Here is a 25,259-nt window from a genome sequence, read left to right on the forward strand (position 1 = left end):
TGGGGCGCCGTTACCTCATTCTTGTCATTCTGGGAGGGCTTCTCCAGGCACTCCATGCACTCCTTGAACTCCCTCTCGCAGGCGTCCAGCTCCTCCTGCAGCTGCCTCTGCTGGCACAGGTGCTTCTCCATCCGCTCCTGCAGCTCGGCATGATCCTCCTCGCTCAGCTGGTACATGGCCTGCACCGTCTGCAGCTTGATCAGCACCTTGGCCACCACCTCCTCAAAGTGCTGTGGAGGGCAGGGCAGGGATGACGGCCCCCGATCTCGAGCCACCTGGGGTCCTCCACTTTGCTCGACTGGTTCCGCCCGTCCTTGGAGGTACAACCTGAGGAGCCCCAGGACCAACCGCCCCCCCACCCCCACTCCCTGCCCACACACACACCAGCTGCCCTGGATTTCTTCTCAGAGGAGCGCCAAGACGGTGGGGGCGGAGACGTTCCGGCGTCCCTCCGGGTCTCTGACCGAACCCAGAGCCTCTCTGCCCTGGCCGCTATTTTTACCTCTATCTCTTCGGGCTCGGCGGCGGCAGTTGCGTCGGCCTCCACCTCAGAGTTGCTGCTGGCGTAGCTCTTGCGCGAGGTCTCTGAGCTCTGGATGCTGTCGTAGCTCGTCTGGTAGACCACGCCGTGGTTCGCCTTGTCCCCAGGCTCCACGGCACTGGAGCTGCTCTCGTAGCTCTTGAGGAAGTTCTCCTCACTGGTTGTGTCGCTTGCGTAGCTGCGCTGGTAGCTCTCGGAGTCCGGGATGATCTTCTGGGCCTCCTGGGAGGCCTCCGAGCTCAGGGAGTTTCTCCCCGAGGACTGCCCTTGGAGCTGCTGCATCTCTTCCATGCACAGCTGCAAGTCGGCCTGCAGTCTCTTCCGCTCCTCGAGGAGCCGGCCCTGCTCCTTCTGCAGCTTCAGCTGCTCTTGGTGGCCGTGCTCGTACAGGCCCTGCAGGCTCTGAATCTGGGCCATGATCATCTTGGTCTGCGGGGGTGGGGGGAGGAGGGGGGGCGGGATCATGAACTCTAGATGGTGCCCGCCAGCCTCCGGGGCTCGAGGACACACTCTAGTCTGCCCAGACATCCTGCGTCTCATGGGCTCTGGCTTGACCCGAGCCCACAGGTGGATGTGTCCATTTCTTGCTCTTGGGGGAAAAGTCTTTCTGGGATGGGGGCCGCGGTGACAGCCATTTCTGGGCCTCCCAGAACCAGATGCTCCTGGTTCCTCCATTCTCTCCCCTCGGAGCCATGCTGATTATCTGAGGCTCCCTCCCCCAACCTTCTCTGATCCTAACTGGATTCAGTCCCTCTGCCCATCTCCCCAATTCAATCCAGGTTTGAGTGAGAGCCTAGTGATTCCTTCATGAGGAGAGGGCTTGGAATTGAGGTGCTGATAGACACCTCCTGTCCCAATTCCCAGCCTGGCCTCTGGGCCCATTATCCCAGGATAGCCAGGATGAGACCTGACCAGCGGAGAGAAGAGTTCCTACTTGGTTCCTGGTCTTGGTGCTACCTGCGCTTTCAGTCTGGCTAGTGCCCCCACGGGCCTCTGACCGAACCACAGTTTGGGTGTCTGCTATCCCTGCCTCTCCCATCCAGGCCACTCTTCTGAATGAAGAGATTCTCCATGGAAACCGTCCACCTGCACTTCCTTGCCCAGACTGAGACCTCAAAGCAAATTCATTGCCAACTCCGAACACACGTGTATGGAACTCTCCACCAGTGTCAGGGCAGAGGCAAAACCCTTTATGAGTGCTTGAGATGTCATTCATTCTCCCTTCTAACCCTTGTGACCTTGCTCTTCCTGTGACAGTTTCCCTGAAGACCAGGGAGTCAAGACAGTCCCTGCCACCCCATCCCACACGCCAGAAATTCTTTCCAGAAGAGTGTGGGCTGGGCCGCCCCACTCTCATGCGGCACGCCAAAAAAAAAAAAAAAAAGGCACGTGGTCCCGATGGCTGGGCAGCAGGTTTCCCAACGATCAACCGGCTCAGGCGCGGAGGAGGGCCAGTGTGGTCAGGCCCAACCGACACTCAGCGCTACTACAGATGCTGGAAATGATGTGCTGAGGGGGCCGAGTCAAATGATCAGCAGAACACAGGGTCCAGGTCATTCCATGCTAAGGTGAAGCCGGTGCTTCAGGGGAACACCTGGGTGTGAGGCCCTCAGGGCGCTGTCCCCATATCCTCAGGATCCTGGGGAGTGGGGATGCTAGGGAGGAGCGGGGCCTCCTGACTCGCCTCTCCCTGACCCTCCTGGGGAGGGCCCCGGAACCGTTGCCCTGCCTCTTCCTATGGTTACCTTGTTCTGATCACACTTGGGCGACTTGGGTGATCTGCCATCGTCAGGATGATCCAGCATATCCTGGAAATGAGAGTCTTTATGCTGTAGCAGCGCCTCCTGCAGTTCCAATTGTTCCATCAGTACCATGTCTTGGTTCTGCATCAGTTTTTTCTGCTCGTCCTGCATGTGCTGGTAGTGCAGCTGGAGTTCCCCCAGGTCTTGTAACTTTGTAAGGAGCTGCTGACTCTGTGAGGTTGGGTGGAAGGAAGGAAGGAGGCGGGGACGGCGGTGGTTACGGGCAAAGGCCTACGCCCGCGTCCTGGCCCTAGCACCTCGGCTGGCTCTGCGCAGCCCATCTGGGAAGGGGAAGTGATCACTGGTGTCGGGACGGAGTTTGGAGTTGGTTAAGTGCTTCCAAGAGGTACATTTTCTCCAGATGGACTTAAGTCTCCAACAAGTGAAATGCTGGACCGACACCGGAGTGTACAACGCACTTTCAGGTGAAAACCCTAAGGAGCTCCACGGCACTCTCTGGCTGGAAGAGCCGGGAAGAGAGTGAGGCGTGGCTGGCGGAGCCAAGGCTCAATCCCCACCCTGGTGTGCATCCTACTCGCCGTGCCTCCTGGGACGCTTCTCAGAGGAGCTTTTCCAAGGTCAGCGGCCACTCCCGACTGTGTTACCTTATTCAAGAACCCGCTTTTGGGCATGGGCACTGTGAGCCTGTGCAGCTCTTCTTGCAGCTGGCCCTGCTCCTCCTGCATCCTTCTCTGGTCCTCCAGGAGCTCGCACTGCTCCATCTGCAGCTTCCCCATCTCCTTCTGGCTGGTCTTGTACTTATCCTGCAACTCTGTCAGCCTGCCTAGCAAGGCTTCGCACTGTGGACAGGTGGGCATGGAGCGGCGGTTACTCACTAAGTCTCCCTGAGAACTCCCCTGCCCCGTGCTCCAAGCAGAGCACTGAGCGTTCCTGCTGCTTGCTAGGGTCTTCCTCCCTGATGGGTCCACCCCATGCCCCCTTCCCCACCCCCTGGGTCTGGGGGATGGCTCTGTGGGATCTACCTTTCGTCTACTCGTCCCATTTCCAGGCAGTGCTCAAGGGTCACTCCAAGCAGTGCTTGGGGACCATTTGCTGTGCCAGGATTAGACCAGATGCCAGGCAAGTGCTTTAACCCCTGTACTCTCTCTCTAGTCCTTACTTGGCCCTTTCGAGGGCAGTTACAGAAAGAATGTCAACAACGGCCCCTCCCTTCTCATCTTCCTTCCTTTCCTTCCCTTTTCCACCCTGCTGAGAATTCTGGTTTCTATTATTTTCATGATCTCCATGGGTTTTTATACCTAAGTCCACTCCCTACAAATAAGGACTTAATTTCAACCCGATCTACCCCTGCCACGTGGGGCTCCAGAATCCTCTTGTAAAATCTTTACCAGAGTATGAGCAATTGCTGGCTTGGGGTTGAGAAGACTAAATCTCACAATTTCCTAAACCTAAATCTTCTAATAGCAAACCAATGGCAGAGAAAAAGCTGTCTCCGTACATGGCAGACCTCTCCCGTGCATCTCATCCATTGGGAGAGGAAGTGATGAGAAAGTCGTGGACCCCCCTGGGCCCTCAGACACATGGGAGTAAAGGACAGGAGAGCTGGGAGCCAGCTACAGAAAGGCAGCAGGCTACTGGGTGGCCCAAATCACCTGCCTGAATTTCTGCTGGGGGCCTTGCCCTGGGGACACAGCCTGCTGCTGGCTAGGGCAGGTGCCATTGAATACTCTTGCTGAATGTCCAGTTCTAACTATCCACTGTCACTGTCCTCCCGTTGTTCATCAACTTGCTTGAGCGGGCCCAGTAACGTCTCCAGTGTGACAACTGTTACTGTGTTTGGCATATCGAATACGTCTCGGGTAGCTTGCCAGGCTTTGCCGTGTGGGCGAGATACTCTCAGTAGCTTGCTGGGCTCTCCGAGAGGGGCGGAGGAATCGAACCCGGGTGGGCCCTGTGGGCCGCGTGCAAGGCAAATGCCCTACCTGCTGTGCTAAATGTTCACTAGCATCTTTGGAAAATCCTGGGCCTTTCCTCCCTCTCGCTGTCACATCTTTCCATTTCCTATCCGTGACCTATCAGCTTTCAGTGGAGCTGAAAGTGCTCCACTCAGGCTAACTGACAACTGGCATTTTGCACACTATGGAAAAGAGAAAACAAGCAAGGCTTTATTCGTCACTACCAGGAGTGATGACTCAAAGGAGGAGAAGAGGAGTACTACCAGTTAATTTTAAGAAGGGCAGGATTGCAGCTTACAGAATTCAATTTCTCTGGCATTTCAGATGAAACCCCGAAAGAGCCTAGAGCCTGGGTCCTTCTGATTCCCAGGCAGCCTTGCACGGGAGCCCGCCTTCAACAAGGGCATTTGCAACTGGCCCCAGAAAACCAGACCTCCACTTTCTAGCCCTAACAACAGAATCTGGACGTGCAGACCCACGCACAGGCTGTTCTCCACGACCGACAGCATGAAGCCCGATGTAGAAGGGTTCACACAGTGTGGGGTCATATGTCCTCAAGCGATCAGAGAGGCGCCAAAGGTACTGGGTCCTACAAAGCCGTGGCTGGGCTCAAAGTCAAGGTGGTGGCTGACTGTTTTCAAGTTCAAGCTGGGCTTCCGCCTCTTTCTGGCCTTGCCCCTCCACTGCAGAGCCCGTGGGGCCCCAGGGGTGGATGGTGTCCTCTTTGGCTCCGGTCCCCGTTACCTTAGCAGGACACCTCTCTTCTGGAATGGGAAACGCGTTCCTGAGCTGCGTGAGCTCCTGGCGGCAGAGCAGGTAGTCCTGGTCGAGCAGGTTGTACATGTGCTTCTGCCGCTCCAGCTCTTCTTTGGTGCAGTGGTACAGCTTCTTCATCTCCTGCAGCTGGGCCTGCACCTCTAAGTACTGGGGCGGGGAGGAGACCGTCAGGGCAGGTGGCCCTCACCTCTCAGGTAAGATGTTGCGGGGGACCCTACCATCACCTCCCTAGCTCCCGAATATAACTCCCTAAAATGGCAACCAAGAAGGACTTGCTCCTCACAGACGGCAGGCAGAGACCTTCTGGGGCTCCTTTCTTGAGAGGTGGGAAGGGGAAGGCGCTTTTTCTGTATTTCATTTTTGGGGTGACAAGAGCAGTGCTCAGGGCTCGCTCCTGACTGTGCAGGGATCGCTCCTGGTGTTGCTCCAGGGGCTATGTGTGGTTGCCGGGGATTGAACTGAGTCAGCTGTGTGCAAGGTCAGTGGACTTAACCTCTTTGGCTCTGGCGCTTCCTTTTCAGAGGCAGACTTTCACCCCCAAAACTGAGGGAGCTGAGGGCACCAGAGCCCTCAGGCTGCCCCGCGCCTGCAAGGACGCAGTAGCCGACTCCACAGACACGGCTCCACGTGGCCGCGCCCCCTCACCTGGCATGGCCTTTACCTTCTCCATTTTGCTCTGGAGACAGATCACCAGGTCCTTGAGTCGCTGCAACTCGGCCTCATGGTAGCGCAGGTCTGCCCGCAGCTGTTGCTGGACTTCCAGCAGCTTCTCCTTCTCACATAAGACATTCTGGTACTGGGTCTGCAGCCGCTGGATCCGGCACATTAACTCCTGCGGCGGAGGAGGGCTTTGGGCAGGATCTCGGGGGACCCTGCACTGGCTCACTCTCCTGCCTGAGGGGCTCCGCCAGGCCTGCCGACGCCCTGGGTGCTGGTGGTGGTGGTGGTGGTGGTTCGGCCTCACCTGGGCTGAGGGGCTTCTCCCCCACGGTGCCACGGGGCCTCTTGCCTCTGAGCCCCTTCTTCCCCGAGCCCTCGGGACTGCACTCGGCTGCCGTTACCTTCTCATTATGGAGGTCGCTGACGGGGCAGGGGCTTTTCGCGGCTTTCAGCTGCCGCACCTCAGCCTGCAGCTGCATCTGCACCTTCAGGAGCTCGTTGTGCTCGTTCTGGCTCGTGTCGTACTTTTGCTGCAGGCAACACAGTCGGTTCCGCAGCTCCTCGTTCTGTGGCGGGAGGATGTGGGCAGGCGCGTGACTCTCCAGCACAGAGGAGGAGACCCCCGCTACCACGTCTGGTCATATGCTTTCCGGTGCTGGTGCCGACACGTGGAGGTGCGCCCGCGAGTCTCAGACCCGGCGTCTTCATGAAGGGCGTCCACTCAGGTGAAAGCCGCCGTTTCCTAAGACCCGGTGCTCCACAGCTTCGCTTTCAGTTGGTGGGGGCGGAGGGGGGCGAGCAGGTGTGGCTCGCACCGTCTTCCAGCACCCCTGCAGCAGCAGCAGCAGCAGCCCGTTCTGGGCAGGGGCCCGGCCGCCCGCCCGCCCCCAAGGCCCCAGCAGCCGGCCCGCCGCGGTTACCTGGCTGATGTCGTGGCAGGTCTGGAACCGGAGCACCTCGTTCTGCGCGCACTTGAGCTCCCGCTGCAGCCGCTTCTGCTCCTCCTCACTGGACCGGCGATGGTGTTGCAGCTCTTGCAACTCACTGCACAGCTCCTTACACTGGCGGGCGGGAGACCGTCTCACACACTCCCCCCCCCCCCAAATCCCACCGGCTCATGGAACCACCAACCCCGGACGGGCCAGACCCCTGAGCACTCGCTCCAGCCCGGCTCGGCCCGCCCGCTTGTCCCTACCTTGTTCTGCATGTGGTGCATCTGCTCCTCGGCGCCCGCCAGCTTCAATCGCAACGAATGGGTCTCGGGATGCGGCTCCAGGAAGTCCATCTCTAGAGTCTGAGACTCCGCCGACGCCGTGCACCGCAGGGTCTGGGACTCTAGCCACCTTTCTGTTGCTCTTCGTGTCCTGTCAGCCAGAACCCCAAGGCCACGTTTGGGAACAAGCTCAGGCTGGCCTCAGCTGCCAAGTTATGCTTGGTCCTGATGCCTTCCCTTCAGGCAAAAAAAAAAAAAAAAAAAAAAAAAAGCAGGAAAGGAGCCTTCCACAGGCGACAACCAAGCTTTGCCGATTATAAGGAAAAAAGTCCTCGGTCCTTCCATCTGTTACATCTGGCTGGGGTGGGGGTGTGGGGTGGGCAGTGAGGAAGGGAACCTAAAAGTGCCGATCTCAGACCAGAGCGATAGCACACCAGGACGGGTGCTTGCCTTGCACGAGGCAGGTCTGGGTTCAATCCCTGGTACCCCGTATGGCCCCTTGAGCCCTGCTAGGAGTGATCCCTGAGCACAGAGCCAGGAATCAGCCCTGATCACCATTGGTTGTGGCCCAAAAACCAAAGAAAATCTTTAAAAATTTAAAAAAAAACAGATAAAGGCCAAAAAAATCAATAAAAGAAAGCTAGTCACACTGAGTAAGTCCTAAGGTGGAGGCATTTGGTATTAGACAGAACCAAGTGTGTACAGACAACAAAGAAATCAGTTCCTATTTTGTTCTTTTATTTTGGTGGGCTGGCCACACTGGGCAGTGCTTACTCCCTGCAATGCTCAGGATACTGTGTGGTGCCAGGGATCAAGCCCAGGGCTCTCTCATGCAAAGCACATGCTTCAGCCCTTTGTGCCACCTCCCCTGGCCCAGGAATTGCTTCTGGTCAGCTCTGGAGCAGAGTCAGCCAGTCCCCGGTGGTCAGGATGGGAGAAAGCTAAATTTCGAGACTCAGGGCAGAGACAAGAGGCATGAGCCCTCCCCCGCTTCTACTCCACCCCCCACCACCATCTGCTCCTCCTCAACAGTGTCCCGTGCCCATTGGACACTATGCAAAGGACCCGAGTTCAGGAGCCTGGCATCTGCCCTCCCATAGGCCCTTCTCAGGGGAAAAAAAAAAGGCCCAGGGCAGCACCCGCCCACACCCCTAACTGCCTCCCAGGGGTACCTCTCACTCTCCAGGTCCGCCAGCTGCCCGGTGAGGCTGCTGTTGCTCTGCTGAAGGGCCTGGTACTCCTCATTCAGGTAGTGGTAGCGTTCCCGCAGCTGCTGCAGTTCTTCTGCCAGGAAACAAGCAGAGACCGGTGAGGCCCTGGGCAGCAAAGCGCTGCCTGCCAGCCCTCCTGGCTCTAAAAGTCAGAAGGGGAGGGGGCGGAGGAATAGCACAGTGGGTACGGCGTTTACCCTGCATGCGAAAGACCCAGGTTCGATTCCCAGTATCCCATATGGTCCTCCGAGCACTGCCAGGAGTGATTCCTGAGCCAGGAGTAACCCCTGCGCATTGCTGGGGTGTGACCGCAAAAAAAAGCCAATAAAAAAAAAAGTGAGAAGGGAGGCCAGAGGCAGAGGCTTGGAAATTGGGGCCCTGGGAGTTCTCCACACTGCACCAGGCGTTCGTCTCTTTCGGGTCCCTGCCCTGGCTCCGCATCTTCCCAGATCTGCCCTGAGAGCACTTCCTCGAAACACCCACACCTGGGCAGGTTCGGGGATGGCTGGGGTTTGTGCGGGCAGAGTGACACTTTTGGATTTTTCCTTTCCATGGAACCACCTGTGATCCCCTTTCTATTTTGCGTTTAGTGCAAAAAAAAAAATTGAGCTGTGGGGCTGTGCTGCTGTCACCCTCTCAGTCCTCCTCTCTGGATCTGCCTTTACAGCCTGGTCCTTTATCTCCACAACGAACCCAGAACCCACCAGAGACGGCTCCCTGGGGCCATCTCTTCTCTGCTGTCAGAAAAGTCCTTCCCAAATAGACCCTGGTGTTTTCCTCAAGAGACAGTGGAGACAATGTCCCCAAAGCTAACTGATCCATCAGATGCCTCCATCCACATCTGTTTTGTTTCTTCAAGAGCCACAGTTTTTCCTCGCAGAGGCCAATTTAACTGATACTTAAGGAATGCTAATCTGCTCTAATCAGAACACCAAGCTTATCTCTGCCGGGCTTCTCCCCGCCTCTCCCCACTTTAAATAAGCTTCTCATTTGGAGTCTCTCTCTGCTATGCTGGACCCTGGAGGCCTGGACTCACTCAACGACAGGAACAGCAGGAAGGCTGCGTGGTCCAAAGCCATTTTTTTATGCTGGGTCTCAGTGGGGGTCTTCAGAACCAGAGGGAGCACACAAGCTCTTCCTTAAAACTGAAGGTGTTTATGCTCGGGATGGAACTGAATTCTATCTGGGCAAGAAATGTGCTTACGTGGACAAAGCAAAGAACAATACAGTGACTCCTGGTGATAAACCTAACAAAACCAGAGTGATCTGGGGAAAAGTAACTCGTACCCATGGAAACAGTGCCTAGTTTGAGCCAAATTCCAAAGCAACTTTCCTGCTAAGGCAACTGGTCACAGAATCCTGTGATGCTGTACCCCTTAAGGATTTAAACTTACTGAAAAGTAAGTAAAGTATAGATTTAAAAACAAAAACAAAAATAAACCAGCTTTTCATTTGGAATAATTTTCGAAGAATTCCTGTACAGAATTCCCCGAGAGAATTTTCCACTTACTTCCCATTGTCATTAACATTTGTTATATATTTGGCTGTGAGGCTAGTAACATATTTATTTATGTTGTTTGTTGGGGCACACCTGGAAGTGCTCAGGGCTTACTTATGGTTCTGCGCTCAGGAATCACTCCTAGCAGGCTCTGGAGACCGTATCAGAAACTGAGGATGCAAGGCAAGGACCTTGCCCACTATATTATCTCTCAGGCCCCTAGTAATGAATTTAGTTGTGCCATTAAACTAAATTCAACACTTTGTTCATACTTCTCTATAATGTCCCCAAATTCTTTTTCCTATTGTGGAACCTGAGGTAGCTGCAAAGTGAGGCAGAACCAGTGAGTCCAGAGAGGGAAATTGTGAGATTCACAGTCAATAACCAGAGATAATCCTAGACCAGTACTTCCGGCTTGCTCAGTGGAGTCAAATTGGTGTTCTGTTTCATGCCAGCGTCAGGCAGCACTGGTCCAAAGGCTCTTCTGTTATAGCTGGGAAAAACTGCAACTCTTTGACTCCTAGCTGCCTGTCTCTGCTTGACCTGGCCTAACACAGGGCCTCCCATTCGTCCCCGATCATAAATCTCACTTCAGAATAAAGGCAGGCTCTGATGTCACAAATCCTAGCAACTAGCTGTGAGACTCTGCCCAGAAGTAGAGCACTGAGCTTTTGAGTTCCTCGTGCATGACTGGAAATAACTTCTCTTCCTCTCCAGCTATCTTGGACTTCGATTTGTTGGTTCTCCAAATTTCTATGTTGGGGAGGGCTAAGGAAGCCTAGCAGCGGCATCCTGGGACCTGGGAGTAACACCCCTTTCCACCTCCCGCCTTCTTCATTGGTCCAGGCAAAGCGCCATAATGCCAGGGCAGCAGCAATGCCTGCCAAGGTGACAGGCCCTCTACTCCTGTCCCAGAACTGGAACTTTTCCCAGAAAGGGCTTTCTCATTGTCACAGCAGCAAATGCAGAGTGAGTCTCCAAGGAGAGTTGAAGCCTCAGGGTACATTGCATGGTGCTACTTTTTGTTTATTTTGGGGTCACTTCCAGCACTGCTGGGTGACCCTCTGGTGCTAAGGATCAAACCTGGGACTCCCAAAGGCAAAAAAAAAAAGAGTATGCTCCAGCCCTTTGACCACTTCCCTGATCCCCGAGGTACCGTTTCTTACACTACTATGGATGGACTGGTTCGGAGACCTCTGGGCAAGCTCAACTTTAGCCGAGAAGCTTTTTCTAGAGACTCCCAACTCCCACCATCTTGTTGCGTACTCCCACATCTCCCTCTGCTCCACTTCCCCTCCGCCTGACTTCTCCTACCTTGCATCTCTGAGAAATCAGAGACGCTTAAATCATTGGATCCACCCCCAGAGCTGCTCTTCATTTCCATTTCCGCTCGGAGGGAGGCGATCTCGAGCTCGTACTCCCCCCGCATGCGGTCCATGTCGTCCAGCTCCGACTGCATCCGGGAGAGATCCTCCTGCAGGGACGCGATGTCGCTCTCATGTTCGGTCGCTGAATCCTCCGCTGCTTGCCGCAGAGTCTGGATCTCAGCCTGGGCCAGGTGCAACTCCCGCTCTATTTCCTTAAGTTCAATTTGTTTCTCACGCTCTAACAAGGAAATCTCCTCCCGGAGAGATCGAATTTCACCTGAAATGCCCAGAAATGAAGAGGATCGAGAGCATAAGAGTGGGCAAACGAGCACATCCCGGGAGTGCAAAGTTAAAAAGGAGACTTCTGCTTGATAATAACTCCTGACAATATAGTCTCTACCCCATCCGTGTAGTACGAACAGAGGAAAAGTAGATTTGGAGGTCTGGCACCAAAAGCACAGCCTGGGATTGACTGCAGCAAACAACATACTTAGTGCTTCTAAAGAATAGCCCAGTTACCGACGAAACCTAGTTGATGCTATTCAGACTGCCACCCTGAGATTTTTCCAAAAGTTCCTTGACTAAAGGGTACAGAGACCATTATCTATTCAATCTGAGAACAGAGAACCTAAGGGCCCTGGCGTCCCCCTGAGCTTGCCTCCAGTACAGTGTGTATCCAGAGTGCCCAGCTGAATTCAAAGGTAGGTTCACTGTATGAGACCAAACATGGGCAAAGAGCCTGCGAGTTGGTTCAGGACGGAATGGTCCAGCCGATTCTCATGTAGCCATTTGAAAGCAAGTGGCAGCTCTCTAAAGATGTGAATGGTTTTCCATGATATATTAATTAGAAAGAAAACCAAGGTCTACTCCTCTCCCCTGCCCCCCCCCCATCTGCTCCCCTTCCCGGGGCAGGGGCTCGAACACAGGGCCTCACTTTCTTCCTTGTCTGGAATGACCCAAGCTGTCTCCTCTTTTTGGTCTATTCAAGAATGAACTGACTCAGCTACTCTGGGCCAAGCACTAGCATCACCACTTAAGAATCTCTGACGCCCTTCCAGTTTGAAAGGAAGGAAGGTCCTCGCTCCATCCCCATTATTCAAGTGAGGGGCTCTTGGTACCGGTATATGACCACGGCCCTCAAGCCTAGGGAGAGGCTTAGATCCACGGCAACTCCCCTAATGCACTCTGGAGGTTAGGGTTCAGGTCTCCTTAGGGTCCTGAGGCTCTGGACCCAAAAGTGGTCAAAGATGGGTCTCCCTCAGCCTTAAGAATGCCCTTAGTCACTTGCCTTGCATGTAGGAGGCCCTGGGTTCGATTCCTGCCACCGCATGGTCCCCCGAGTAGCGCCGGGAGCGACCAAAAATAAAAAGGGAAAAAGAAAAGGAAGGAAGAAAGAAAGAGAGAAAGAAAGAAAAGGAAAAGGGGGAGGGGAGGAAAAAAAGCGCTAATTAGGAAAAGGGGCAGCCTTGGCGAAGGGGCGGGGATTGGAGGCCCGAGGGGCGGGGCTTAACCCAAATCGGGGCGGGGCGAAGCCCTGGCGGGGCGTTGGCAGACATGGCGCCGGTTGAGCGTGGGCTGGGGGGGGCCGTTGGGGCGACGCCGAGGCCCCGGGACTCGGGCTACGTGGGCAAGGATGCCGCTTCTCACTCACTGTTTATCGCCTCCATCTTGTCGGCCCCCCCGACAAGCGGTCTCCCTGGGGGGCCTCCCGCCTCCGGCCGGTCCCCGCCCCTGCGGGGCTGTGGCGGCCGGAACGGCCTTCTCGCCAGCAACCTCTGTGGCCGCGCGCGCCCCCTCTTGGCGGAAACGGGCAATGCGCGCGCACCAAGAGGACGCGCCCGCGCCTCCCCTCCCCCCGGGGGCGGAGCTACAGCCTAGACCCCGCCCCCCACCCTCAGCCACGCCGTGGGGCACAATTTGGCTTGAGGAGGACCCGAGCAGGACCCAGGTTATCATTGCCTACCTGCCCCTCCGAACTTAGATTCTGACCTCCTTCCTATTTGAAAGGAAGACGGTGTCCCTTCTCAGAGGAAAGATCTTTATCTTTGCTACTGGAACATGTCCTTCTTCACACAAACATGAGTCTTAGCTCCAAAAATTCCTCCAAATGTCTCCCCTGGAACTTAGAAGTGATTTTAAGGGGGTCTTGGGCACTTTGGGGAGTGTAAAAAGTGCGGTAATTTTGTACATAAAACCCATAAACGTTAGCACTTTTTGCATTGTACGTTACCCCCAACAACAACAAAAATGGGGTAGGGGGAGACAACAAAATAATGATACTGAGGGGCCGTACAGCCTTCCAAGTGGTCAACGTGGATTGGATCCATGGCATCCCATATGGTCCCCCGAGCACCGCCAGGAGTAATTCCTGAGTGCAAAGTCAGGAGTAACTCCTGAGCATCGCCGGGTGGGACCAGAAAGGCAAAAAAAGAGAAGATACTGAAAAAGAAAAAAAAAATGAAAGCTCTCTCTCGGACCCCCTTCCCATACACCCATATTCCCTTTCCCCACTTCCCCTTCTCTTCCCACTCCCATCCCAATCCAGCTAGATTTCAAGCATGACAGAGCACTCCATTTTGCCAGAAGACTGGACTTAGCAACTTTGGACCCACTTGATCATAATCTCCTGGAAGTTCATTTTCTCCTCCTGGCTTCCAGGAATGAAACTGTTAATTGCTCCTACCTCAGTCACTTTCTTTACTGACCTTTAACTTCTGGAGCATCCCAGGAACTGGACCTTTTCATTTCTCTTTCTCTGTCTTCCTGTGTGACATCATGACCTCCCACACATTCAAATGCTATCAATATTATGCCAATCTCACCCAGGTTAAGCATTCCAGTTGACTTCTTCCTAGATTCTAGCTTCATACACTTAACTGCCACCTTCCTACATTACTCTTAGCCATTTCAAATTCGACCTGTAGAAAGCATGTCTCAAACATTTCCCTAATCCACAATTATGTTTCTTGCCAAGTCATCCCCATCTCAATAAATGACGTCACCAACATTCATGCCATTTCTCAAGGCAAAGTCATCTTGCACATCTCATTACCCATTCCAATTCAGCAAGTCTTGAGAGCTCCACACTCAAATGATGTTCTAAATCATCTCCATTTCTATTCCAATCCAAGCAACCAGCTTCTCTTGACCAAGTTGCTAATCAGGCTTACAATTCTGATGTTTCCCTTCCATCCCATTTCCATGCAATGGGCAAAGTGATCTTTTTTCTTTTTTTTTTTTTTCTTTCATGGCGGGAGCATACCTGCCTGTGCTCCAGGCTTATCCCTGGCTCTGTGCTCAGGGATCATTCCTAGTGGGGCTCAAGAGACTATATATGGTGCCAGGGATTGGATCTGCGTTGGCCACAATGCAAGGCATGTGCTTTACCCACAATATACTCTCCCTCACCCCAAGTGCTCTTTTAGAAATGTAAAATAGTGTCACCCAGTCCTGGTTAAGGCCCTCCAAGATCTTCCACAACACTCAGAATAAATTCTAACCTCTTAATTGTTGTCCAAGGCCCTTGATAATCTAGTCTCGGCTTGCTTCTCAGAACAAGAGTACCCCCACATTCACCAGGCCATAGCCACAGTGGCCTTGTTCTCTCCTTCAAACACGCCCTATCCATCCTCATCCTCTGGGCCCTTGCAACGGTTAGTCCTTCTGCTTGGTACATTCTTCCCTTGGATCTCTGAATGGGTGGGTCCTCTCATTATTCAGGTTTTGCTCAAATGACATCTCCTCAAAGAATCCTTTTCTTTTCTTCTGAGGCAGTTTTGGGGCCATACAATAATTTTAGGGGGTACTCCTGATTCTGTGTTCAGGAGTGACCCCTGGTGGTGCTCATATACAGAGATGGTGGCTTGCAAAGCCTTCTTCGACTCCTGTATGATTGCTCCAATACCTAAAGTGACCTTTTCTTTCTTTTTAACTTACAAAACAAAATTTTATTTGGGAGTTTTGGGGTCACACCTGGCTGTGCTCAGGGCTCTCTGCTCAGGAAGGATCCTTGACAGTGTCAGGGGATCATATGTGGTACCGGGAGGTTTAAATTAGGTTTGTGCCAACCACAGTCACATGCAAGGCAAGTGCCTGACCCTCTGTACTCTCTCTCTGGCTCCAAAATGGCTTTTACTAACTCTCATTTAACAATGAAAAACTCCTCTTCCACCCTATCACTGTTCTATTATCTTTATAGCATTTACTGCCATATGAACTTGAGTTGTGTTTTTTTTCCCCTACTCTATTAGAATATACTTTCTTATGGTATCTTATGGGAGAGATCTGGTTTGTTGTTTTTTTTTTAAACACACCTCTGGGGCTCAGAGACTACTCCTGATGCAGTGCTCATGGGTGACAGTGTTCACGAACTGCTCACAGCAGTGCTCAAAGGACCACAGAGCGCCAAGGACCAGGACTCTTGCATGCAAAGCGTGCACTCAAAGGTGACCCTCTGAATCACCTTCCTGGTCCCTAAAGTGTCTTAGACATAGCTAAGGTCCTCTGAGTATAGCAGCACCCAGCAAATGGCTGAGAGATAAATGTCACTTGTTTTATAGATACAAAACCAAATCCTGCAAAGACACAAAGGATTTGCTCAAGATCGCAAAAATGCTTGTTAAGTAGCTGAGCTGGTGCTCTCATACCCATGCTCACATCTCCCCCAGCCCAGACACCCCCACCCCCATGTCACCTTCTTCTGCCGCTTCTCTCTTCTGCCTCTTCCTCCCCACACCACTGTCCACTTTTCTGCATTGGCTTTTGCTTAGATCTCCTTAACTGCCCTCTGTCCCTCCACCTTTGCTCGCTCCTCCCGAGGCCTGCTTCCCAGCCTTCCTTTTTTCTCTATTTAAACTTTTCTTTCAGCTTGATCTCAGCTCTCCCTGGAGAGTCCCTGCTGTTTTCTAGGGCAGCTCCCCTACACCTTCCGGAAACCCACAGAAGTAATAAAGGCCACCTCTCTGTCTGCTGGTGCTGTGCAAGGGTGGGGTGGGTGGGAGGAGAGGCCTTGTGATCCTTTGAGACAAAAGGGATGTGGATGCTAGAAGAGAGGGATTTGGGAATCACATGCCTGGTCGCGGGGTAAGAGAAACATCTCATCTGCTTCCCTTAAAGATGCCCCAAGGGACTTGAGAGACTTCAGTGGGCTGGTGTATGGGCGTTGCATGCAGGAGGTCCCAGATTTGGTCCCTGGCACTTTACGGTCCCCCAAGCAGCTCCAGGAATGATCCCTGAGTCCCCCCTAGTCAGTTCTCATGAACATGTTGCTTTTTCCTACAGTGCTCTGGGAGAGGCAGAAACAACAGTCTAGCTTGGATTTCAATCCAGATCCCTCCCCTGGCACTGAGCAGGAGAACAAGGGAAAAGGGAGACAGATGAGACAAGGGCGTGGACCTGATAGGCAAAGGCCAGAGGACAGGAAAAAGAAAGAGTGAAGCAGAGGAAGGTGGGGAGCAGGGGAGGCAAAAAAAGGGGAGAGGGGGCTAGTAGCGATAGTACAGCAGGTAGGGCGCTTGCCTTGCACGTGGCCCTGCTGCCCCGGGTTCAATCCCCATATGATCCCCCAAGCTTTGCTAGGAGTCATTCCTGAGTGCAAAGCCAGGAGTAACCCCTGAGCATCACTAGGTGTGGCCCCCAAACCAAACCAAACCAAAGCAAACTAAAGCAAAGCAAACCAAATCATACAACAACAATTAAAAAAAAAAAAGGCGGTGGGTGGGGCTGGAGCTATAGCACAGCGAGTAGGGTGTTTGGGCTGACCCAGGTTCAATTCCCAGCATCCCATATTGTCCCCCAAGCACAGCCAGGAGTAATTCCTGACTGCAGAGCCAGGAGTAACCCCTGAGCATCGATGGGTGTGACCCAAAAAGCAAAAACAAAAACAAAACAACAACCAAAAAAAAGGGGGGAAAGAAGATAGGAGATTAGACAGAAAGAGGAAAGGAAGGAGAGGCATTGAGAAAGGAGAAAAAACTTAAACTGGGGGGTGGGGGGCTGGAGCCATAGTACAGCCAGTAGGGCATTTGCCTTGTACGCGGCCGACTCAGGTTCGATTTCCAGCATCCCGTATGGTCCCCTGAGCACCGCCAGGAGTAATTCCTGAGTGCAGAGCCAGGAGTAACCCCTGTGCATCACCGGGTATGACCCAAAAAGAAAAAAAAAACTGGGGTATGTGTGACACCCTGGGTCAGTAGAATTTGGCTGACCTCTCTGTCCACCTGCCCGCCCACCCATCCGTCCATCTGTCTGTCCGACTGTCCATCCGTCTGTCCAGTCCAGGTGTGGGGGTCACCTTGGAGCTGCTGGATCTGCTTGGTGAACACTTCCGCCTGCTGCGCGCTGGCCAGCCGTTCATCCTCCAGGAGCCCTGCAGGGAGAGGGAGCCGGGGGTATGAGGGCAGCATGGGGGGACACCCAGGCCTCGGGCCAGGCCCTCTCCCACCCCCCCAGACACTCACCCTGCAGCTCCAGGGAATCATCCTCGTGCTGCCCCGCCAGCTCCCGGGTCTCCTCTAGCTCGGCCACCAGCTGCAGCACCTGCGCCCTCAGCTCCTCCAGCTCCGTCTCGGTGAGGCTCAGGCCCCGGTGTTTGCCAACCGACAGGGAACCCACACGGCTGCCTGTCTGCACTGGGCCATCCTCCTCTTCTCCCTCTTCCTCCTCCTCTTCCTCTTCTTCCTCTTCCTCCTCCTCATACAGGGCTGGGAGTAGCACCTCCCCTGGGAGAGAGTGTTCCCCAGAGTCAGGGGGCTTTTTCCCCCCCTCCATCCTCCAGCCTACTGTGCCAGGGTAGTGATGTCCCCCAAGTGCTGCCTACTGTCCCCTAAGGAGCCCCCAGCCAGACCTGCTCTCAAGATGCATCCTCAGACAGAGAGAGTTCGGCCCCTTCTGGGCCTTTCAGGACAAACATTGTCCCCGGTGACCTCCTGTGACTGCCTTTAACATGCACTCAAGGACACCTGCTTCTTCCCAACTCACCTGGGGGAGTGGGGTTCACACCCTCCATGTGTCATTAGGCTAAATGAGGGGTGATGTGGAACTCAGTGCTAGGGCACTTGCCTTCCACATATAAGGATCTACCCAGCACTGCCTCCCAAAAGAATGATAATTGTTTTTACTATTTAGGGGAGGGGAACAGAAACTAAAAAACTTAGCCAGGTGACTTATGAGAAATTAGCCTTTTCATACTAAGAAATTATTGCCTGTCAGTAGCTAGAGAGAAAACATCTGATAAAATGATTCTAGGGACTAGAGAGATAGTAAGGTGGGTAGGGCACTTGCCTTGCACATGGCTGACCTGGGCTGCATCCCCCGGCACCCTATATGGTCCCCTGAGCATTGTCAGGAGTGATGCCTGAGTGCAGAGCCAGGAGTAAGCCCTGAGCATTGCCTGGTGTAGCTCCCAAAGTAAAAAAGTCTTTTAAGCAAAATAAAATGATTCTATAATATAGCAAGTAGGGGCTCTTGCCTTGCATGCAGTGCAACCAGGTTTGATCCCCGACATCCCATATGGTCTCCTGAGCCTGCCAGGAGTAAATCCTGAGTGCAGAGCTAAGAGTGAACCCTGAGCACTGCCGGGTGTGGACCAAAACTAAAACCAAAATAATGATTCTACCTGTTTGACTGGGTAAAGGCAGGGGCCTTTTCCCCTGCCGGCGGCAGGAGGCCAGGGGCGCCCCTCTCCTCCGCGGACGGCTCCTCCTCCCCTGTGCATCACATGGCCTTTTCCAGGAGGAGGCTGAGGATCACCCATGTGAGGAAAACAAGCCTGCCATTTCATCACACTAAGAAGCTGGGGTGTGCCGCGCCCCAACCTCTGGCTGGCGAGCACCCCCTCCTTGCTGCAATGCAGGTCCTCTAAAGAGCAAAATCTGCCTGGATGCTGCTGGTTTGCTTAGCTTTAAAATCCAGCGTCTGGTCTGTCTTTTTTTTTGTTTGTTTTCCAATCAGAGCAGTGGAAAGTTCCTTGGGGACCAGGGGCTCCTCTATCACTGAGGGAGGTGGAAGCTGCCCCCCAGCGAGGGTGCATGGGGCCTTTGGCCACTTCATGAAGTCCTGGAAAGCAAGCCAGCAACCCTCCAGGGGCTTGGGCTCTGCCGGGCCAGCTGAGTGGGATGGGGTTCAGTTGTCCCCTCCCCAGGCCCTCTCCTGCCAGGCAGAAAGATACCCTAGAGTGGTGTTTCTCAACCGCAGGCCATAAAGCAGCCCCTCACCTTCCCCACTGTGGGCCCCCAGGATAGTCCAACGGGGCCACAGGTGGACATTAGATAAATGTGAGGCCACAGTGTAAAATTAGGGGGCCAAGCAGTAGGACACGGTGAAGCAGCCACAAGAAACAAGGTCAGAAGGCGGCTGGGGTGGGAACAAGGTTGAGAAGTGCTGGGCTAGAGCACCCAAGCTGGGGAGATGGGGGTGGGGGGGTCCCTCTTCTAACTGGAGGGGGCCCCAGAAAGAGCATGCATGCTTCCCTTCCTGCAGAAGTCAGTGGAGGGGGTGCTGGGCAGGGCCCGGAGGATGGGGTGCCCCCTCCCTCCACCCAGCTGCCTTCCAGCTCCAACAAGGAATCTCTTTCTCTGAGGCTCCCCAGAGACCAACAACCTGGTTAACTCTTGACGTGATGAGGGCCCTAGAGAGACGCACCCTGAACTTCACTCAAAGCCGGAGCCCCAGCAGGGCTGGGGGGGGGGGGGTGGAGGGAGAAGTGGGGGAAGGAAGGTAAAGGAGGAATGGCTTGGGCCCACCCCAGACTGCTGGAGGCCCCAGGAGAGAGGGAGGAGAGGGAAATGGGGTGAAGGGGAGGGAGAGCAAGCCTGGGGAGAAACTCACCTTCCATAGCTTGCATCCCCCGCCGCTCCAGAGCCCCCCAGCGCTGGCCTTTCTTCCTCCCGCAGCCGTCAGAGGACTCAAAGGAGCCTACAGTGGTCACAGTGGGGCCTGCCCGCCAGGAGAGAAAGGATTGTGGGGTGAAGCCGGGAAAGATGGGGACACGCCTTCCAGCTCTGGGAGCCCTTGGGGGAAGTGCTTGGTGCCTTCTGCCCGCTGTGTAGCGACCCCCTCTCCTATCACCCCTCAAGCTGACCTGCAGAGAGCCACCCTGGACAAACTCAGCATCCCCACTAGCACCCCCACCCCCCACCCTCCACCCCTCCCAGGCTGACTGGTTCTGCCTCTTTCACCCAGAAGGACAAGAAGGAGCTGGTCAGCGCTGGGAGGAGGTGATGGGGTGCAGGGTCGTTCTAGAAAAGCCCCTTATTTGCACCCCCCCATCACAGCGTATTTCTCCTCTCCTCCCTCTCGCCCCATGGGACCCGTTGCACCCTACCCTCGGCTGCGCAGCCCGAGCGGGGCGCGGGCTCCAACACCCCCACGTCGGTCAGCAGCCCCTGGCTGGAGAGCTGCAGGCGGGGAGGATGCACCAACTGCAGGAAGACCCCCCCACACCCTCGGTCTAGTCCGGAAAGAGGGGGCAAGCAGGAAGGCAGACGGGAGGGGGGGAGTATGGGGGGCGTGTGGGGGTCCGGAGGGAGGCGCGGAGGGGAAGAGGAAGGAGGGGCGGGGAGAGGGAGGATGGGAGGCGGCTCTGACCTGGGCCGGGGCAGCTCCATCCCGCGGCTCCCGCGCCCGCCCCGGTGCCCGCCTCCATGGCCGCTCGCGCCGCCGCCACCGCCGGGAGCTGACGCCGCAGCCCAGCGGCCCGGCCGGAGCCGGTGCGCAGGGGGCGGGGCGGGGCGGGTCCTGGGCGGGGCAATGGGCGGGGCATGTCGTGGTCCCGCCCCTTCGCCGCCGCCCGAAGTCTTTCTCCCCCCCCAGCCCCCAGCACCTTGGGGGGGACCCTGGTCGGCGGGGTGCACGGGAGGGCGCGGGTGCGTCCTTAGACACGCCCCCGTGGGGCGAACTGGAGCGACTCTAAATTGCAGGTTGTCCTCCAAGAAGGGCGCCCTGAGAGCGAAAGACAAGGTCTCCACCCCCACCCCACCCCCGTTTCTGAGGACTCCTGTTTACCGCCCATCAGGGCAAGGGGCAAGGATGGACCAAGGATGGACGCGGGCAAGGATGGACCCAGCCGTGTTGCTCTTTGCTCCAAACCCGCCACGCTCACGGTGCCACCTAGCAGAAACTGCGCGCACACCCCCAACCGCCGGCCTTTGCAGTCAGCTCAAATGCGAGCCACAGGACCTCTTGCGCCCCCCCTTCTTCGTCCCCCCAGAATTGCAAGAGGACTGGAGCCGAAAAGCTCAGGGCGGAGCGGACAGGCGAGCCAGCGGCTCCTTCTCTGCCTTACCCCAGCTCCACGCCACGCCAGAACCTGGAGCTCTCCTAGGAAGGGCCGCTCCGTGACCCCACGAAGCTCGGCCTTCTCACCCGACCCCACGCTTCTCAGTCTCCAGCCGCAACCCCAGCGCCCGCCTGGCCTGGGTTCAGACACTGCAGCTCTCATATTGAGTCTGGAGGATGTGCCTACGAAGAGAGCGCAGGTCACCGGTCCCTCTGTGTTCACCAACCCCCACTCCCACCTTGGGGCCGCACCACATTGCAAAAGCGATCACGACAAAACCTGGACCTCAGGGGCGGGACACAGCTGTGTGTGTGTGTGTGTGTGTTTTGCATGCAGGAGGCCCCAACTTCCAGTCCTGATAATACATACGTGGTCCCCCAGGGACAGCCAGGAGTGCCCCAGCACCAAGTGGAGAGTAGCCTCACCACAGGGGTGGCCCAAAATCCCACCCAGCTGACCCTAGAACCAAAAAGGAGTGGCTACCTCTGCAGTCCAATTCCAGCGTCCAGAGGGCAGTGTCCAGAGGTTTCAAGGCCACAGGCCACGCAGATGCTTTTTCTTGTTTATCTGTTTTGTTCTGTTAGGGGGCCACACCCAGCGATGCTCAGGGGTTACTCCTGGTTCTGCACTCAGGAATTATCCCTGGCAGGGCTTGGGGGACCATATGGGATGCTGAGGATTGAGCCCGGATTGGCTGTGTGCAAGGCAAATCTCTACCTGCTGTATTATGTCTCTACCCCCCAGTCTTTTTCTCTCTTAGAAGCTTATGGGCATACATTTCCTTTGTTCCCTTCCCTGCCCCTGATCTCCCCTTTCATCCCTTCCAACACACACAGACTCCCAGGTTCAAGCCCCCCTCACCCCCAATATTCCTCAGCTGAGAAGCTCTTTGCATGGCCATCTACTTATCCTTGCAGTTGGGAACCACCTCCAGGCAGCCTTCCCAGAAGTCCTGTGCCCACTCCATCAAGGGGTCCTGTTCTCCACCCTGTCCCGCTTCCCTCTCTGAGCTGTCTAGATTAAGTTTCCACTTTCCCCACCTCCCAGTCTCTAGAAAGTTGAGGGAAGTCTTGGTCATACGTTTAGTAATCCAGCAGCTGACAGACTGCCCGACACATAGAATAAATGTCCTTCCTTTGATTCTTCCCAACACTCACTGTTGTCTGTGTATTTCCCGTGGATCTGCAGCCTATAGCCTGGGGGGCAGGGCCATTGTCTGGGCTGGCAGAAAGAAAGGCCTGGTGGAATCATTATAACAGAAGTTCGGTTAATCGAACAAACTGAGACAGGACGGAAACCAAGGAGGTTTTATTTACACCAGCTGGCCAGGCCTGACAGCACAGCTAGGCACAGTACTGAGGCTATTGGCCCGCGATCAGGGGTTCCAAGAGCACTAATATAGAACATCTGTGGGGCATGTGACTTCTTACCCAGCATGAGACAGACAGTACAATTACAATATGGCATTGGGGACCGGAGCGAGAGTACAGAGGTTAGGGCTCTTGCCTTGTACATGACCGACCCGGGTTGGCTCCCTGGCACCTCGTATGGTTCACCCCCAACCCCACCAGGATCCTGGAGCACAGAGCCAGGAGGAAGCCCTGAGCACAACTAGGTGTGGTCCCAAAACAATGTACAGCACTGACATGGTAAGATAAGGAGTTATGGTCACGGATACCTCAAGGGAACTGGGACAAGGTCAGTCACAGCAAGGAAAAAGGAGTTTCCTGAAATCCAGGGGTCTTGTGGCTTTGACATTAACAGCATGTACAAGTAAGTTATGAGTCACACAATATAGAGTCGCAGCGGGGGAGGGGGCCAGGGTGAGAGCTCTGGGGAATGACAGTTCCTAAAGCCGGAGGCCCTGAGGCTCTTCTGCAGCTCTGCCTGCAGCCCTCTGGGCTGATGGAGGGCGGGACCGGAAGCCTCCACCGTGACCTGCAGGCAGTCAGACTCTTCAGAAAGCTCTGATTCAGAGGCTGCTTGGGATAATTAATCTCTCCATCGATGCAGCTCTCTCTTCAGTCTTGATTTAGGGAGCATTCAGTGGAGACCCGAACCTACTGAATCCCAGGACCCAAACTTGGGCAAATGCTGGTATGACCAGTGCAACGGAGGGTGGAGGTGAGGTTAGGAGGGAGGAGGAAAGAACTTTGCAGATGTCCCGGGACAGAATGAAGGGGGGGGGGTCCAGAATGCATCACTGGAGGCCAGAGGGTGGGGGGGGCAGCCAGGTGCTCATCTTAGGGGGATGATCTGAGCTAATCCCCATCATCCCTAGACTCAGGATTTAACCTGCCCCCTAATCCCATCCCTTCAGATCATCCTCTCTAAGGACTAAAACATTCAAACTATCCTCTCTTCCCTTGGTTCTAAATGCACAGGTTCTTTCATTAAAAAAGAAAAAAGAAATGCAAATCCTTGAACTGAGTAGAAAAGAGCAGCAGAAAATCGCATAGCAAATACTCACATACCCGCCATGAAAACCAGCAACTGTTCATTTCTTGCCACATTTAATTCAGAGCTAGTTCTTCGGTTTTTGACTGTAGTTTTTGCTCTAGATGTACATATTGGCAAGCAACAAAAAATATTGACTTGTGTGCTTTCAACACCTAGGAAAGGGGGATCAGAGAGATAGTCCTGGGGTTAAAATATTTGTTATACATGCAGAGGATCCTGGTTCCATCCTCAGCATCACATGGTCTCCCAAGCCCTGCACGGACCAACCCCTGAGTACAGAACTGGGAGCAATCCCTGAACACTGCTGGGTGAGGCCCTAACTGGCCCCCTTCCCAACACCACCCCCCCAAAAAAAAGAAAGTCAAAGGGACCCAGGCTCTTGTTCAGTGCCTGCCTTGCAGGAGACTAAATTTGATCTCTGGTACCATCCCACATGCTGGGGTGTTGGGACCCCACAATTAAATCTGGCCAGCATTGCAACTGAATGCATGAGCACGGCAACCAGGTATTAGCGACCCTTCTGCTCATCACTGCAATAATGAGAGAGGAAGGGAAAGTATCTAGGAAGATGGATTATTCTACATAGTTACCTGAATGTTTTACCACCTTACCCCCCTCCAATGCTTGTTTTGTTTCTATGTATCCATATTGTTCCTTGTGGCTCTAGTTCATAGATTTCGATTTTGTTTATTTAATTATTTGGAAGGTGGTATTGGGTCACATGCTTGGTTCTCAAGGGCTATTCTTGGCTCTGTGCTCAGGAGTAATCTCTGGTGGTGTTGGGGGGACCATATGTGGTGGCAGAGATTGAAAACAAGGTCAGCAGAACATGAGGTACTTTCTCTCCAGCCCCCAGTTAATGAATTTTAACCAATGGATAAGATTTTGTTGTTTGAAAAGCCACAGTTTGTCTGCTCTGTTCATGGGCATTTAGGCTGGAACGTTTTTAATAGAACTTACCCCCAGTGAGAGAGCTAGTAGCTTGCCTTTGTGACTTTTCATTCCCTTACCAACAGACCATCTTTTTGGTTCTGCTCTAGGGAGGGAAGGTGGTATCTATAAATCTGGGAGAGAGGGGCAAAGAAGAAAAAGCCAGGGGGAAAAAAAACTGGGCTCGTCCGGGATTTGAACCCGGGACCTCTCGCACCCTAAGCGAGAATCATACCCCTAGACCAACGAGCCACAGATACTTATTACTGCCCAGATGTGCCCTCCTTGCCACATCACTAGCAATAAAGTCTGTGGCTTCGCCAGGCAGCCTCTGTTCTCCTTCCAGACTGGCCGTCCGCCCAGTCTCGAGGCTACGCTCCAGCCTGCCTCGCCCTGAGCGTCTCTCCTACAGTGCCCTTTCCTGGAAGCTTGCTGCAGAACTACAGAAGCAGACGGATGCCCCCTGCCCCGAAGTTCCCCCATAGAGAGTTGCCAAGCTGAGTAGAAGGTGCCCCTGGCAAACCAAAGAGGAATCAGGCTCTAGCAATCTCTCTCCTCTTTCTGGGGAGCCCCAGGCTGAGTGGGCCCGCCTGGGATGTGCTGTACCC

At 54.5% G+C, this 25,259-nt stretch overlaps 1 protein-coding gene and 1 non-coding gene across 4 annotated transcripts in view; both read right to left on the bottom strand.

Moving 5' to 3' along the window:
• CCDC136 (coiled-coil domain containing 136) overlaps window positions 1–20,716 on the bottom strand; it is a 29,277-nt gene extending 8,561 nt beyond the window's left edge. For 2 of the 3 annotated variants that reach the window (XM_056118277.1, XM_056118275.1), the window contains exons 1-15: window positions 20,571–20,716; window positions 19,812–19,919; window positions 17,444–17,704; window positions 17,278–17,352; window positions 10,933–11,262; window positions 8,082–8,193; window positions 6,892–7,060; window positions 6,617–6,757; window positions 6,098–6,262; window positions 5,698–5,868; window positions 5,004–5,183; window positions 2,949–3,143; window positions 2,287–2,514; window positions 503–970; window positions 15–230 (exon numbers count right to left, since the gene is read on the bottom strand). In XM_056118277.1, the coding sequence (XP_055974252.1) occupies window positions 15–230; window positions 503–970; window positions 2,287–2,514; window positions 2,949–3,143; window positions 5,004–5,183; window positions 5,698–5,868; window positions 6,098–6,262; window positions 6,617–6,757; window positions 6,892–7,060; window positions 8,082–8,193; window positions 10,933–11,262; window positions 17,278–17,352; window positions 17,444–17,704; window positions 19,812–19,919; window positions 20,571–20,628 (2,877 nt within the window). In that variant the 5' untranslated portion in view covers window positions 20,629–20,716. The remainder of the gene's footprint in view (window positions 1–14; window positions 231–502; window positions 971–2,286; window positions 2,515–2,948; window positions 3,144–5,003; window positions 5,184–5,697; window positions 5,869–6,097; window positions 6,263–6,616; window positions 6,758–6,891; window positions 7,061–8,081; window positions 8,194–10,932; window positions 11,263–17,277; window positions 17,353–17,443; window positions 17,705–19,811; window positions 19,920–20,570) is intronic. The other variant, XM_056118276.1, reaches the window with a different exon arrangement.
• Window positions 20,717–24,831: 4,115 nt separating this feature from the next.
• On the bottom strand, window positions 24,832–24,903 carry TRNAP-AGG (transfer RNA proline (anticodon AGG)). Its single transcript has one exon. It is a non-coding gene; the product is annotated as a tRNA-Pro (tRNA).
• Between the last annotated feature and the right edge of the window lie 356 nt (window positions 24,904–25,259).

The sequence above is a fragment of the Sorex fumeus genome, unplaced genomic scaffold (genome assembly GCF_029834395.1).
Source record: "Sorex fumeus unplaced genomic scaffold, SorFum_2.1 ptg000037l, whole genome shotgun sequence".
NCBI classification, from domain to species: domain Eukaryota; kingdom Metazoa; phylum Chordata; class Mammalia; order Eulipotyphla; family Soricidae; genus Sorex; species Sorex fumeus.